The sequence below is a fragment of the Peromyscus californicus genome, unplaced genomic scaffold (genome assembly GCF_007827085.1).
Source record: "Peromyscus californicus insignis strain IS unplaced genomic scaffold, ASM782708v3 Scaffold_3__1_contigs__length_106647218, whole genome shotgun sequence".
NCBI lineage: Eukaryota > Metazoa > Chordata > Mammalia > Rodentia > Cricetidae > Peromyscus > Peromyscus californicus.
In genome coordinates this window covers 89460805-89475837 of record NW_026294551.1, presented here as the reverse complement: position 1 = coordinate 89475837, position 15033 = coordinate 89460805, and the positions used below count along the sequence as shown (strand labels likewise).

Genomic DNA, 15033 nt, shown 5'->3' with positions numbered 1-15033 from the left:
CCCTTGGGCTAGGTTTTGAAGGATATCGTAACTCAAGGGCAGTCAGTCCTCTTTCTTTAGAGTTTCTGTTTTGACAGTCTCATTCTATAGACCAGGTTGGTGTGGTACTCACAGCAATTTATCTGCTTCAGTTTCGCAGGTGCTGGGCTTACAAATATATGCATGCTACCATGGCCAGCTTTGTGTTTGTTCCTTAGGACACTCAGGTCAAGCGTTAAGAGAATCAGCCAGTAAGGACCAGCAAAAAGCACCGAAGCATACAGACAGCAAGCATGGGACTTACACACTACTGTCCGTAAGGGATAGGGTGTCAGCATCACTGGACAGGCTCTGCTGTTCACTGTCATTGGCGCTGGTGGCTGGGGCCAGGGCATAGCCAGAGTTGACATAGTAAGGGTTGACGGGCTCCCTCCAAGATCCATACCTGTGAATAAGAAAAGCTCATGAGTGGCAGCAATATTCTCCTATTTTAATATACACTGTTAGTTATCTGGATAATCGCATGAGAAATTCAGAGAAAAACAGAGTAGAAAAGTCATGTGTCTCCATCTCCTTGCTCCTCTCCTTATTCCATTCTTCCCAGTTTGAAGGGAAAGGATTAAAGAGGGTCTAACCTCTGAGCATCTTTCCAGATGTTTCCTACTTTTTTGAAAGGCATTTAAGCATTATACATAGAGTATCATTTGGGAAGCAGACAATGCCCCATCTTTCTCCTGAAGAGCACCAACAGAAAGGATTCATGATCCTTGTTACAGCTACAAAGTAACCCACTTCTGGCCCAACCCAATAGGTATTTCTGGAGCAGCCAGCCAGAGCCACCAGGACTCTAACTCAGGTCCCTGGGCTCCAGGCATCATGATACCCCATGGACAGAACACACAGATGAAATCTGCTGCTGGGTAGGTATGGGGAGGTAGGTCAAAGCACCACTACTAGGAGTAACAGAGTCCAGTTGTTGTTATACAATTGGCCAAAAACCAAGATCCTTAATCTGTATTTTTTTCTAAGGGCACTTTCGGGAACTTATCCTTTGTTTTTCCCTTCATCTCTTTATAGCATTTGGTCCTTGTCTACTAGGTGATTATAAATTTACACAAGTTTCCAAATAAAAAAAAAAAAGTATTTTAGCTGGGCAGAGTGGCATGTGCCTTTAAGCCCAGAACTCGGGAGGCAGAGGTAGACTTCTTTGGAGCCAGCCTGGTCTACACAGTGAGCTTCTTGCCAGCCAGGGCTACAAAGAAAGACTGTTTCAAAAACAAAAGATTGCTGAGTGATGGTTGCACACCCCTTTTATCCTAGTACTTGGGAGGCAGAGACCGGTGGATCTCTATGAGTTTGAGGCCAGCCTGGTCTACAGAGCTAGTTCCAGAATAGCCAGGGCTACACAGAGAAACCCTGTTTCAAAAAACAGAAACAAACAAAAAATATTTATGTGTATGAGTGTTTGGCCTACATGCATGTAAGTGTACTATATGCATGCCTGGTGCCCATGGAAGCCAGAGGAGGACACTGGATCTCCTGGAGCTGGAGTTATAGACAGTTGTGAGTTGATGTTTAGGTGCTAGGATTGGAACCAGGGTCCTCTGCAATGGCAGCTAGTGCTCTAGTCCTCCAAATATTTTACTATTAATATACATATATATTAGTATCTATCTATATAATATATATTTATGCAAAATATTTTCTTCTTAAACATACTTTTTCTTTTTTCAAAAAATAATTTATTTTATGTGCACTGATGTTTTGCCTGCATGTATATCTGTGTGAGGATGTAGGATTCCCTGGAACTGGAGTTACAGACAATTGTGAGCTGCCATGTGGGTGCTGGGAATTGAACCCTCTGGAAGAAGAGCCAGTGTTCTTCACTGTTGAGACATCTCTTCAGCTCCAATATATGGTGATATTTTATTTGTACTGAAATGTGATTTTATTTGTTTGTTAATAAATAAAGTTGCCTGGGGGTCAGAGCTAATAGCAAGCCATAGCAGAGCTGGGCGTTCGTGGAGCACGCCTTTAATCCCAGCACAAGGCTTCACTTCAACTTGGTAGGCAGAGCTAGGTAGATCTCTGTGTCAAGGATATAGCCAGCATTGGAGACACTTGCCTTTAATCTCAATACCAACCATAGAAAACCTGGAGGTCTGTACAGACAGGCAGTGACGAGGCAGTCATGTGGTTGGGTTTACAACCAATAAGAAGGCAGAACAGAAAGTCTATATAAAGACAAACACACAGGAAGTAGGTCTCTCTTGGTTGAAGAGGATCGCTGAAGCAGGAAGGGTAAGGCTCTTAGCTCTGACCTCTTGGGCTTTTATCTTTACATTGGCTCTGTGTTTCTTATTTAATAAGACAGTTACTTCTACACCAATAAACTTTTTCTTACATTCAAGACCCTTTTTATTCTGATCCCTTGAACGCATGATCCTGCCTCAGTCTTCCTGAGTAGTTGGAATAGGACTGTACCACCATACCTGGTCCCTTATAACTTTTTGTATTGTGTACAGACAGACATTTTCATTTTAGGTTATAAACATTTTGTTCCATTAAAAAAATTTTTTTAGGCAGAGATTTAGCTCTGGCTGGTCTTGAACTTGCAGTGATCTCCCCTCTGCTTTCCCAAGTATAGGATTTATCCTAACCAGCTTCCATAATTTTCTGCTTGTGTTTTTTTGTTTGTTTTTTTTTTTCTGAGACGGGGTTTCTCTGTGTAGCTTTGCGCCTTTCCTGGAACTCGCTTTGTAGACCAAGCTGGACTTGAACTCACAGAGATCCACCTGCCTCTGCCTCACGAGTGCTGGGATTAAAGGAGTGCGCCACCACCGTCCGGCTCTGCCTGTGTTTTTTTTTTTTTTTTTTTGGTTTTTCGAGACAGGGTTTCTCTGTGTAGCTTTGCGCCTTTCCTGGAACTCACTTGGTAGTCCAGGCTGGCCTCGAACTCACAGAGATCCGCCTGGCTCTGCCTCCCGAGTGCTGGGATTAAAGGCGTGCGCCACCACCGCCCGGCTCTGCCTGTGTTTTAAGAAGAGTCTCACTATGTAGTTTAGGTTGGCCTCAAATTCATATTCCTACTGCCTTAGCGCCTCAAATGCTGGGATTACATCTATGTGTTACCACCCAGGCTTCAGTTGTATGTGTATCATGTGTGTGTGTATCTCATGTGTGTGTGTGTGTGTGTGTGTGTGTGTATCTGTGTTTACACATTTATGTAGGTGCAAGTGGAAAAGTGGAAGCCAGAGATCAACCTTGAGGGTGTTCTTCAGGAGACTATCCATCTTATTTTTGAGACAGGGTCTCTCACTGGGACCTGAGCCTTGATGATAAGGCTAGGCTAGCTAGTCAGCCAGTTCCAAGGATCCTGTCTCCAACTCCCCAGTGTTGATTATTACATCTGGCTTTTTATATGGGTGCTGGGAATCAAACTCAGGGCCTCAAACTTTCATGACAAGCTCCCTGGCTTCTAATAGTTGTTTTAATTTTTTGATCTTTATCTGAATTGGAAATATATACACACATAAAATCTAGCTGATCCCCTAACCCCACAATGGACAGCCAGTTGTTAGCACTAAACACTACATAATCGGTGGTTTAAATGCTACTCTTGGCCACATCCTAACCTCACTTTTAACACAGGGAATCTGGATTCTACACTGCTGTGCCGAGGGACAACCCTGTAGCGGTTGTACATCTGTAGCCATGATTCTTCTCCACCTGTGGGTGGTAATCCCTTTGGGGGTCAAATGACCCTTCCACAGGGGTCTTCCACCAGATATCCTGCATATCAGATATTTACGTTCAACTCTTAATAGTAGCAAAATTACAGTTATGAAGTAGCAATGAAAATAATTTTATGGATAGGGGTCACAACATGAGGAACTGTATTAAAGGATGGCAGCATTAGGAAGGTTGAGAACCTGGGTCTGTAGGGTCTCCTGCCAATTCTCTTCTCTAAAGACGGCACTCAGTTGAGCATGGTGGTGAATCCCTTTAACTTCAGCACTGGGGAGGCAAAGGTGAATTCGAGGTCTATACAGAGCTGTGGTTCTCACCTCCCTAATGTTGCAACCCTTTAATAAAGTTCCTCATGTTGTGGTAAACCCTAACCATAAAATTACTTTCACTGTTACTCACAACTGTAATTTTGCTACTGTTATGAATCGTAATGTAAATATTTTTGGAGACAGAAGTTTGTCAAATGGGTCGCAACCTACAGGTCGCAACCAGAGTGCCAGGCCAGCCAGTGCTTTACAGTGATGGCCCCCAATAGCACTACTCACAGCACCTAAAGTCAGTAATTTAGGAAATAACAAGGATGGGGCCATTTGAGAGGTTCAGCTGTTTGAACCCTGGATCGTAGGGCTAGAGCCCTTCCCATTGAGCAGTAAGCCGCAGACTGTGCTTGACTGCCAAGCACTCCGTACCATACACTTGGTGTAGGAGAAAGAAAACCAAAATCAATTCTAAGGAAAAGGCCTCCTTTTGGACATCCATGTACCAGGTGAACAGAAACTTATAGAAAATTCTAACTCCATCAACAAGATGTGACTGGGTGGGCATCTCAGAATCCCGAACTATTTCCCCCTATCAGCTGGGCCTGACAGTCAGCATTTGACCTTAAAAGGCACACCTTGATCCTTTGCCTTTGCACTTCAGAAGGCCCAGCATCTAAACTCAGGAAGGAAGGTGGCATTTTGTAAGAGCAGTGTATCCCTATACCCTTCTCATTACTGAGGTGCAAGGATACTGGGGGTGGGGGGGGACATGACACCACAGTGGTGGGAAAATGAAGCCATTGGTCAGAGAGCATTCTGACTACACACTGCAGCCCCATGTTATTTGTACTGGGCACTAATGGGTTATGGTTGGCCAGGGAAAGGCAAGACCAGCAACTTCAACCTGGGATGTATGCTAATTGCCAAGAGGCTGCCAGTTGCTTGAGAAACCAGCTCTTTGGAATCAGCACCAAGTATCTGTCATGATATCTGGATCAGTCCCTTACCCCCATGTGTGACTGTGGGTCAGTCTAAGACTTTATGCTCTTTGCTGAAGTGTGCAGAAACATTTTTTTCAAAACACTATTATCCTCCAAGTTTAAAGTCAGCACAGTTATGTCAACCAACACTGTCACTACCACACAACCACAGAAGTAGAACTTAGAATGTTGCTTAATACTAAATTATTCTTGAATCTGGCTATAACTACTAAGAATATTAAGCCACATGGTGGCACATGACTGTAATGCCAGCAAGTCAAGAAAAGGGTGATATAGGAGAATTACTACAAATTGAGGGAGGCCTGCATGGTCTATATTCAGAGTTCCAGGCTAGCCAGAACTATATAGTGAGACCCTGGTCTTTAAAAAAAGAAAAGTATGCAAGGCAGTGGTGGCACATGCCTTTAATCCCAGCACTTGGAGGCAAAGGCAAGCAGATCTCTGTGAGTTTGAGGCCAGTCTGGTCTACAGAATGAGTTCCAGGATAGGCTCAAAAGCAACACAGAGAAATTCTGTCTCTAAAAGCAGAGAGAGAGAGAGAGAGAGAGAGAGAGAGAGAGAGAGAGAGAGAGAGAGAGAGAGAGAGAGAGAGAGAGAGAAGAAAAAGAAAAAAGTATAAGAAAAAAAGATTAAATTTTAAACTTCTTCGCTTTCTAATTTGGTCTCTGCCCTCCAGACTGTCAACACTGTCCTGTTCAGTAATAGCCACATCCACCAGTCAGCAGAGTGGAGAATTCCTTGAGCATACTCAACTGCCTCCCATCCCACTCCACAGCCTAGTGCACGTTCTCCCCACCTCCCTCCCCTTTCCGCAGTCCAGTGTATTTTACATATGTGGTAAGTCTGTGTTACACACAATTCAATGAAGAACATGTCTACTATATATACAATCCCTAAGGTCCAAAGAGTAAGAAAGGAAAGAACAACTTAGATGAGAGAGAACAAAAGGAGGGGAGCTACCAGTTGCCCACACCATCTAAAACTTGTACATATCAGCACGGACTCTGAGGAGTCAATCTGTCAGCCCTCTAACTGTTCTACTGAAAACAGACACACCATTTGGCTGATGTGATAAGGAATGCTCTGTCAATGATGTGTAAGACAGAATGTCACAGAGAGGTGGAAGGACCATCCCCAGGACAGCTGGGAACCAAAAAGAGGACTGGGTATGCCTGAAAACAGTGTGCACATGCACCTGTGAATCTGCAAAAAGACACACAGGCACATGAGGCTCCTCAAATACCTCTTTCAAATTTCTACAGCTTTTTTCCTTCCTATTTATTTTTTTATTTTGTTGGGTTTGTTTTGTTTTGTTTAAGACAAGATTTCTCTGGGTAGCCCTGACTGTCCTCTCTGTAGACCAGGCTGGCCTCAAACTCAGAGATCTGCCTGCATCTGCCTCCTGAGTGCTAGGATTAAAGGGGATTAAAGGCATGCACCACCACTACCCTGCTGTTTTGGGGGTTTTTTAACATAGGATTTTATGCAGCCCAGGCTGACCACAAATTTGCTTTGCAGCCAAGGATGACCTTTAAACTTCTAATCCACCTATGTGTGTATGTGTGTGTGTGGGGGGGGGGCGGGGGTTGCAGGTGTGTATCACCATAGTCATCTCTCTGCACTTTTCAAAGTTCTCAAAATAAAAACCTAATGGGATCCATGCAAACATGCCCAACTTATTCCTGACAAAAGTATGAAAACAAATTGATGAGAAAAGTCAGTCTTTTCAATAACTGATGCTATGGCACCCACACAGGCAGAGACACAAAGAGTTAACTTTGAGTTACATCTCACACTTCACACCAAGTCAACCCCTGTAGCTCCTGGATGTTTTCAGTCTGAGCCACAGTGATGCTACAGCATTCTACTCACTTGGCCTCTGCCCACTTCAGTTCAGCGACATGCCCTGTCACACTACCCTTGTCTCCTGGGTACTCAGTGCTTCTTTCCCATCCCTAAAACAGCAAATATTAGCTGGCATTCAGATCGTTGTGAGAGGTACTCTGGTCACCAGTAGCTGGAATGGACGGCTACTGGTGACCAGATATGCATATGTATGGTGTGTATGCCTGGTGCCTTCAGAGGCCAGAAGAGGGTATTGTATCTCCTGAAACTGAAGGCACAAATAGTTATGAACTGCCTGAGATGGGTTCTGGGAACCAAATCCACATTCGACATTGCTATGGCATCTCAATCCCTGGTTCATTTGTCTCCCAGCTAGAAGTTACTTGGTGTCTAAAAGCCCTTCAGGCTTCCTAGGAAATTTTCCAACACAAGTCAATGAAAATACTTATCTTGGGGCTAGGGAGAGAGCTCAATTATAAACTGACTGCTGTGCAAGCATGAGGACTTGAGTTTAATCACCCACAGCACATACATAAAAAGTCAAGGATGAGCCCGGCGGTGGTGGCGGCGCACGCCTTTAATCCCAGCACTCGGGAGGCAGAGCCAGGCGGATCTCTGTGAGTTCGAGGCCAGCCTGGACTACCAAGTGAGTTCCAGGAAAGGCGCAAAGCTACACAGAGAAACCCTGTCTCGAAAAACCAAAAAAAAAAAAAAGTCAAGGATGAACTGGGCATGGTGGCATATGCCTTTAATCACAGCATTCAAGAGACACAGACAGGAGGATGTGTCTCTTCAAGGCCAGTCTGGTCTACATAATGAGTTCCAGAATAGCCAGGACTATAAAGAGAGCCCCATCTCATGGCCTGGCAGTGGTGGTGCACACCTTTAATCCCAGCATTTGGGAGGCAGAGGCAGGTGAATCTCTGTGGTTCAAGGCCAGCCTGATCTACAAAGTGAGTTCCAGGACAGGCTCCAAAATCTACACAGAGAAACCCTGTCTCGGAGAAAAGGGGAGGGGGAGGCCCTATCTCAAAAAAAAAAAAAAAAAAAAAAGGGCAGGGCTTGGATGTGGCTTAGTGCCAGGGATTTAGACATATGAAGATGTGTGTGTGTGTGTGTGTGTGCGTGCGCGCGCGCGCGCGCACACACACACACACACACACACACACAGATATTTTAATTAATTATTTATATTTATGTGTATGAGTGTTTTGCCTGCATGCAAGCCTGTGCACCACATGAATGCCTGGTGTCTGCAGAAGTCAGAAAGGGGTGTCAATTCCCTAGAACTGGAGTTACTAGCTGCTATGTAGATACTGAGAATTGAACCCAGGTCCTCTAGAATAGCAGCCAATACTCTTTTGAACAGCTGAGCCATCTCTCCAGTTCCTTGTTTTTGATTTTGAGGCAAGGCTTCACTATGCAGCCCAAACTGGCCTCAAACTCACATTTATCCTTCTGCCTCAGTCTCCTAAGACGTATGTACTAGCCGGCCCAGCATGAAGCACAGGTTTTTGTTGTTTGTTTTTGTTCTTTCTTTCTTCTCTCCAGTGCTGAGAGTAATCACCTGACTCTGCCACAATCTCCTGAGGAAGCAACCTAATACCCACAGGTATAGGGCTATACTGGCTTCAATTTGTTGTGGCAGGTGATGGAATACTCCTAAGAGTTAGAGGCCTTGAGCTCCTCTCCCAACAGCCTTGGCCAGAATTCTGCTTCAGTTGGGTCCTGCCAGGCTAAACTTGTTGCCCAAAATGGGCAGAGGCCAAGAGCCAGCAAATGTATTCTCTCGAAAGGCTTGTTCCTACTGTTCCAGCTCCTTACCCTGGTGCCTAGTGGCAAATCTGTATTAAACCAGGTGGGTCATACTCGGTTGAACAGATGACTGTGGGCAGGAGGAGATGGTCTGTCTAACTCTTAGGACCCCACCCCCAAGTCCTGTGTCTTTGGCTACCTACATTCAAGAGACTCAACTCAAACTGGATGAGTTCCTCCAGTAATTGTTGGCTCTTTGTGACATTCCTGGGGCTCAGACAGCATTGGTGAGGACCATCTCTTGGCATAGTGCAGAAGCCAGCCTTGAAGCCAAATAGGGAACAGGCAAGTAGACTGACCATGCCCCACTACCTACAGGCTACTGTCTCCAGACCTGTCCCTGAACTTCATTTATAGACTAACTCCTGCTTGAACCAAGATCCATACTTGACTTTGGTAAGAGACTACCCTCAGCTGCAGTCCTACCGTCAACACCAGTCTGTGTCTTGCCCTCAGAACAGCAAACAGCACATAAAGGTGCACATCCAGAAGTAATGAGCACTCTTCTTCCAGGTGCAGAACCATTAACCTTATAGAGCTTCAGTCCTTTCCCAGATGGGTGACACGAGCCCACCCTGCTGATCTCCATACAATGACTCAGATAAGCTGTGGCCCCACCACTACAAAGAAATAACACTTAGTCTTAGGTCCTATATCCAGAGTCCCACATAGATGAAGGCAGCTGACATACAAGAACAGATGGCATTACAGCATCTCATTAATGTCCCAAACTGTCCACTCATGGATGAGAGCATGCCACCAGTGCTCAAAGGCATATCCACTCACAGACAAGAGCATGCTGTTGCCAGGCGTGTTGGTGTAAGCCTTACTCTCAGCACTTGGGAGACAGAGGCAGGAGGATCTCTGTGAGTTCGAGGCCAGCCTGGTCTAAAAAATGAGTTCCAGGATAGCCAGGGTTACACAGAGAAAACCTGTCTCAAGAAAACCAAAAAGGATATACAGAGAAACCTGGTCTCAAAAATCAAAAAAAAAAAAAAAAAAAAAGAGTATGCTATTGATATCCTGATCTTGTCTACCCATGGATAACAACTGCCATCCATCCATGTTATGATGCATACCCACTCATGGATGGCAGTGACATGTCTGGGTTCTGATTGTGTCCATCTCATTAGATCACCATGACAGTGCCATCAATGTATTTTTCACTCCACATTCACTCTGGATGTGACAAGAGACTAGTTTCCCAAGATAACTCCTCTTCCAAGAGTTGTATCTTCTCACACTAGGCTCCAGAACTACAGTAGAACCAGTGAAAATGGTACTAAAAGAGTGACATGGAACATCTCATCTAAATTACCATCTGTATAAAATGCAAAACAGTGGTCCACAAAGACCTTCTTGGACATATCCACACTGTGTAAACACAGCTACTTACAGAACAAGTGCCTCACCTCTGTACCTAAAGGAAAAAGAACATCTCATGAAATGCAATACACACCAGCCACCAGCAGCTGTCACAATCTCATCTCCATCATGTAAAATCAGGAATTCAGCCTCTACCTCCACCTGTGGGGATCACAGTCACCAGCACCCTCCACCAGTAAGTATATCAGTCAGATGTTAGAAGTCTTGGAGGCAGGCACAGGTGACATTAGAAACTGGAGCAGCCTGTCATTCACTGTGGACCCACTTTGCAGCTTGACTGAGCTGGGTACCACCTAACTGAAGCTCTATGAACCCCACATGATATTAAGACATGAAAAGATGACAGAATAAATCATCAGGTGGATGAAGATAAGCCTTTCTGGTCTGCTTAAGAGTTGGCCACATGGGCCGGGCGGTGGTGGCGCACGCCTTTAATCCCAGCACTCGGGAGGCAGAGTCAGGCGGATCACTGTGAGTTCGAGGCCAGCCTGGGCTACCAAGTGAGTTCCAGGAAAGGCGCAAAGCTACACAGAGAAACCCTGCCTCGAAAAACCAAAAAAAAAAAAAAAAAAAAGAGTTGGCCACATGGATTTACTCCCTAGCAGGCATTAGGTTTATTCTTATGATTGCTGATGTACCCACTTTGAACAGCACACAACACATCAAATGTTCTTGATAGTTGAAATCAAGGAGTAGGGGCAAAGAGGGTACATATCCTACATACTCTGCAAATGCAGCAGATGAGATGATTACACTTGCCCAACAGAATTGAAGAATTCTGGCCAAATTTCCTATTACCATCAAGTCACCACTTCCTCATTGTAAATTAGCAGAAATGACAATGGTCAGCCAAGTGTCGTAGTGCAGGCCTTTAATCCCAGCACTTGGGAGGCAGAGGCAGGATGATCTCTGTGGGCTAATGCCAGCCTGGTCTACGTAGTGCGTTCCAGGCTACTACAGTTACATGAAAAGACCCTATCTAAAATTTAAAAAGGAAAGGAAGAAGGGAGGGACAATAGTAGCTTCTCTGTAGGATTTCTGAACATCTTAGTGAATAGTCCTCACAACGCCTGGGGAAGGGTTCAGCATGCAATACAGAAGAATCTCAATGTAGACCACACTATCTCTGGCCCAGTATCCCACGCATCAGTTGGAAGGAGAAAAGGGTAAGGTTGGCTACTGATAACAGCTAAATAACACAAATGTGCAAAAGATTCTCAAGTCAGAACAACAACAGATCCACAGGGCCCAAGTACTGGTGATTCTACCATGGCTCTACGGAAGAGAAAGGGGGTAAGTGGGAGCCATGTCTGACATCATGTCCTCTCCACCCCAATTTCTACACATTCCAGTGTTAATCAAACAGCAAATGTTTAAAGTAACTGATAAAGAGCAAGCAAGATAGCTTAGAAGGTAAAGCCTGATGCGCAATCTGTTCAATCACTGGACACAATAGTAGGAAAGAACTGACTTTCTCTGATGTTGTTCTCTGATGCCACATATGGACAATGCATGACACATGTGTACATGCACACACATACACAAATAAATAAACTGATAAAAATATATGTAGTGGATACTAAGATTTTAAAATCACTGCTGAATTAAAAACTAGACTATGTATGTACTAAGAAGAATCTAGAGGAATCTAGGCCATACAGTGTTATCTCTAGGTGCTAAGGATAGACACCTCTGTTTACTTTTGCTTTTTCTTTTCTGCAGCAAATCTATGTCTTCTATGTATCTCTTAACACATCAAAGTAAAAAGTATGCAAGGAGGAATTTGAATGAGAAAGCTCTGCACAGCCACACATGGGACTTGCTAGTCAGGGCTCAAAAGCTGCCAAGTCCTAAAACTAGAGTCCTCTTTCCTTTCTGCTTACACCTGAGTGACTGCACAGCTTCCATCAGAGTTCTTCAAGGTCCTCACTTGAAAGCCTGAACTCATACAAATGGTTTCAGGATACTTCTATAGGCATACACAAATCTGAAAAAGAAACACTCTAACTAATGAAGTGAGGTTTAAATAGTGGGATTTCAAAAAAGTGGAATAGCTGAGTGTTGATGTAAACGTATAATCTCAGCATACAGGAGGCTGAGGCAGAAGGGTAGCAAGGCCTTGTCTTAAGAGGGGGAAAGTGTCATGTGATAAATAATGTTGTGTGGAAATGTCAGCCCTCACTCTAGCCATGACCTAATAAGCAGATATTTCAGAGGACTGTCAGTTCCAAAGACATGCCAATTCTTCACAAACTCAAGATAGTCAAATAAGCACTGTAAAGTAGCAATAACTTCAACTTTAAGGTACATGTAGGAGCTGTGGCCACCCTTTTTTGTTTATTATTATTAATTAATTTATTTATTGTTTTGTTTTTTTGAGACAAATGGTTTCAGAATACTTGTGTAGCCCTGGCTGTCCTGGAACTTGCTCTGCAGACCAGGCTGGCTTCCAACTCACATAGATCCACTTGCCTCTGCCCCCTAAGTGCTGCAATTAAAGGTGTGCACCACCACTGCCTGGCTGCCTTGTTTTACTTTTTATGTTTTGCTTGCATGTATGTCTGTGTGAGGGTGTCAGATGCCCTGGAACTGGAGTTACAGACAGTTGTGAGATGCCATGTGAGTACTGGGAATTGAACCCAGGTCCTCTGGAAGAGCAGCTGGTGCTCTTAACCAGAGTCATTTCTCCAGCCCCTCTTGTTTTATTTTTTTAAGTCAGGTTCTCACTCACTCAGTAGACCTGGCTGGCTTTGAATTTAGAGATCCACCTGTCTCTGCCTCCTAAGTGCTAAGATTAAAGGTGTGTGCTACCACACCCAACCTGTGTTCATTCTTATGCTTCTTGAAGATGCAGAGGGAAGTCTGTATCTACCATTAACCCAAAGACAGCCATGAAGGACTCTCAGATGCGGTATCTTCATCTAGTACATTTACCTTAAGGAAAGCAGTGTGTGTGTGTGTGTGTGTGTGTGTGTGTGTGTAACAGAACTTGTGAAAACTGTAAACACTTTGCACTTATGAACTTAGTCAAGGTCAAAATGTATTTATAGGCATTACGGAGCCGGCTCAGTGTAAAGTGCTTAGCATTTAAGGAACTGAGTTCAGATCCCCACCTAAGAAGAGATGGCTCAGGGGTTAAAAGTGCTTACTGTTCTTACTGTTCAAACCTGGGTTTGGTTCCCACCATCCATATGGCAGCTCACAACCACTCCTGTTCCAGGGGATCCAACACCTTCTTCTGACCTCCAAGGCTTCTTTAAATGTGTGGTACACATACATACACCCAAAAGCATCTTGAGCCAGCTTAGGTTCAGATACTCGTAAAAAACACCAGATCCTTTCTGCTAATTTAGCTACACTTTTTTTACCCATCTGTTGATTTAGCTTACCCCTCACCTAAACTAGACATTTAAAGTATCAAACTATATATATATATATATATATATATATATATTTTTTTTTTTTTTTGGTTTTTCGAGACAGGGTTTCTCTGTGTAGCTTTGCGCCTTTCCTGGAACTCACTTGGTAGCCCAGGCTGGCCTCGAACTCACAGAGATCCGCCTGGCTCTGCCTCCCGAGTGCTGGGATTAAAGGCGTGCGCCACCACCGCCCGGTTTAAAGTATAAAACTATTAATAGCTAAGTTTGTCTACAGATGTGACATAGTCATGTGTCTGATAAGCTTTAAAATAAACAGGATGGCCAGGTATGCCTTTAATCCAGCACTCAGGAGGCATAGGCAGATGGATCTCAAGGACAGCCTGGTCTACAGAGAGTTCCAGGACAGTCATGGACATACAGAGAGACCCTGTCTTGAAAAACCAAAACAAGCTGGGCGGTGGTGGTGCATGCCTTTAATCCCAGCACTCAGGAGGCAGAGACAGGTAGATCTCTGTGAGTTCGAGGCCAGCCTGGTCTACCGAGCGAGATCCAGGACACCACCAAAACTACACAGAGAAACCCTGTCTCGAAAAATCAAAAAAAAAAAAAAAAAAAAAGAAAGAAAGAAAAACCAAAACAAACAAAAAACAGGATGTAAAACATAGAGATGAATCCATCCATGACCTCTGTTGAAAACAGACAAATGTAGATGGCAAATGGCACATGACATTAAGATGTACTCTGCTGATTACTCAGAGGAAAAAGAGGAAGGGACCTATGTTTAGGGTTATAAAAACTGTTCTCTGCAATCAATCAGCTCACCCTCCACTCTGAGCTGACACTGACACCTAACTTTGTAAGGTTATAAAACTGCCTGCTTTCACTGCTGAGTCTGTGGTGCTCTTATTAAAGTAGGGGGTGTCTGGTCCTCATACCTAATAGCCACATAAATGCTAGGTGGATGGGGTGTGTCCCCCCATAATCTTAGTGCTTGGGAAGTAGAGCAAGCACTAGCAGAACCAGCAACCGTTGGGTTTGAGTGAGAGAACCTGCTTTAATACATCTAGAGGAGAGAGAGAAGACACCTGACAACCTCTGATCCCACAGGTACATCTGAACATACACACAAATCATGCATGCACACACACAGTATACATACACACACACACACACACACACACACACACACACACACACACACACACACACAATAAAGAAACAACACTTTTTTTTTTTTTTGATTTTTCAAGACAGGGTTTCTCTGTGTAGCCCTGGCTGTCCTGGATCTTGCTCTGTAGACTAGGCTGGCCTGGAACTCACAGAGATCTACCTGGCTCTGCCTCCACCGCCCAGCCAAGAAACGACACTTTTAAATGGAGAGCTATATGGAGTCAATGGGCTCTGTCCTAGTTTCTGCTTTTCTGAGGGCATGTGTACTCTTTACCTTGGCCTCTGGTGGCCAGAAAATAGTCTACTGCAGGGAAGAAACCAATTTTCTTTCTAGCTTGCTTTCCTTCATTCTCACGTAGCCTTGACTGACCTGGAACTTGCTATGCACATCAGGCTGGCCTCATAAGAGATTTGCTGCCTCTGCCTCCCCACTGCTGGATTAAATCT

General features: G+C 44.3%; 1 protein-coding gene across 3 annotated transcripts in view; it reads right to left on the bottom strand.

The window, feature by feature from the left end:
* Axin1 (axin 1) overlaps window positions 1–15033 on the bottom strand; it is a 68289-nt gene that overhangs the window by 19583 nt on the left and 33673 nt on the right. For all 3 annotated transcript variants that reach the window (XM_052758835.1, XM_052758837.1, XM_052758838.1), the window contains exon 3: window positions 284–424. In XM_052758835.1, coding sequence (XP_052614795.1) covers window positions 284–424 — 141 coding nt within the window. The remainder of the gene's footprint in view (window positions 1–283; window positions 425–15033) is intronic.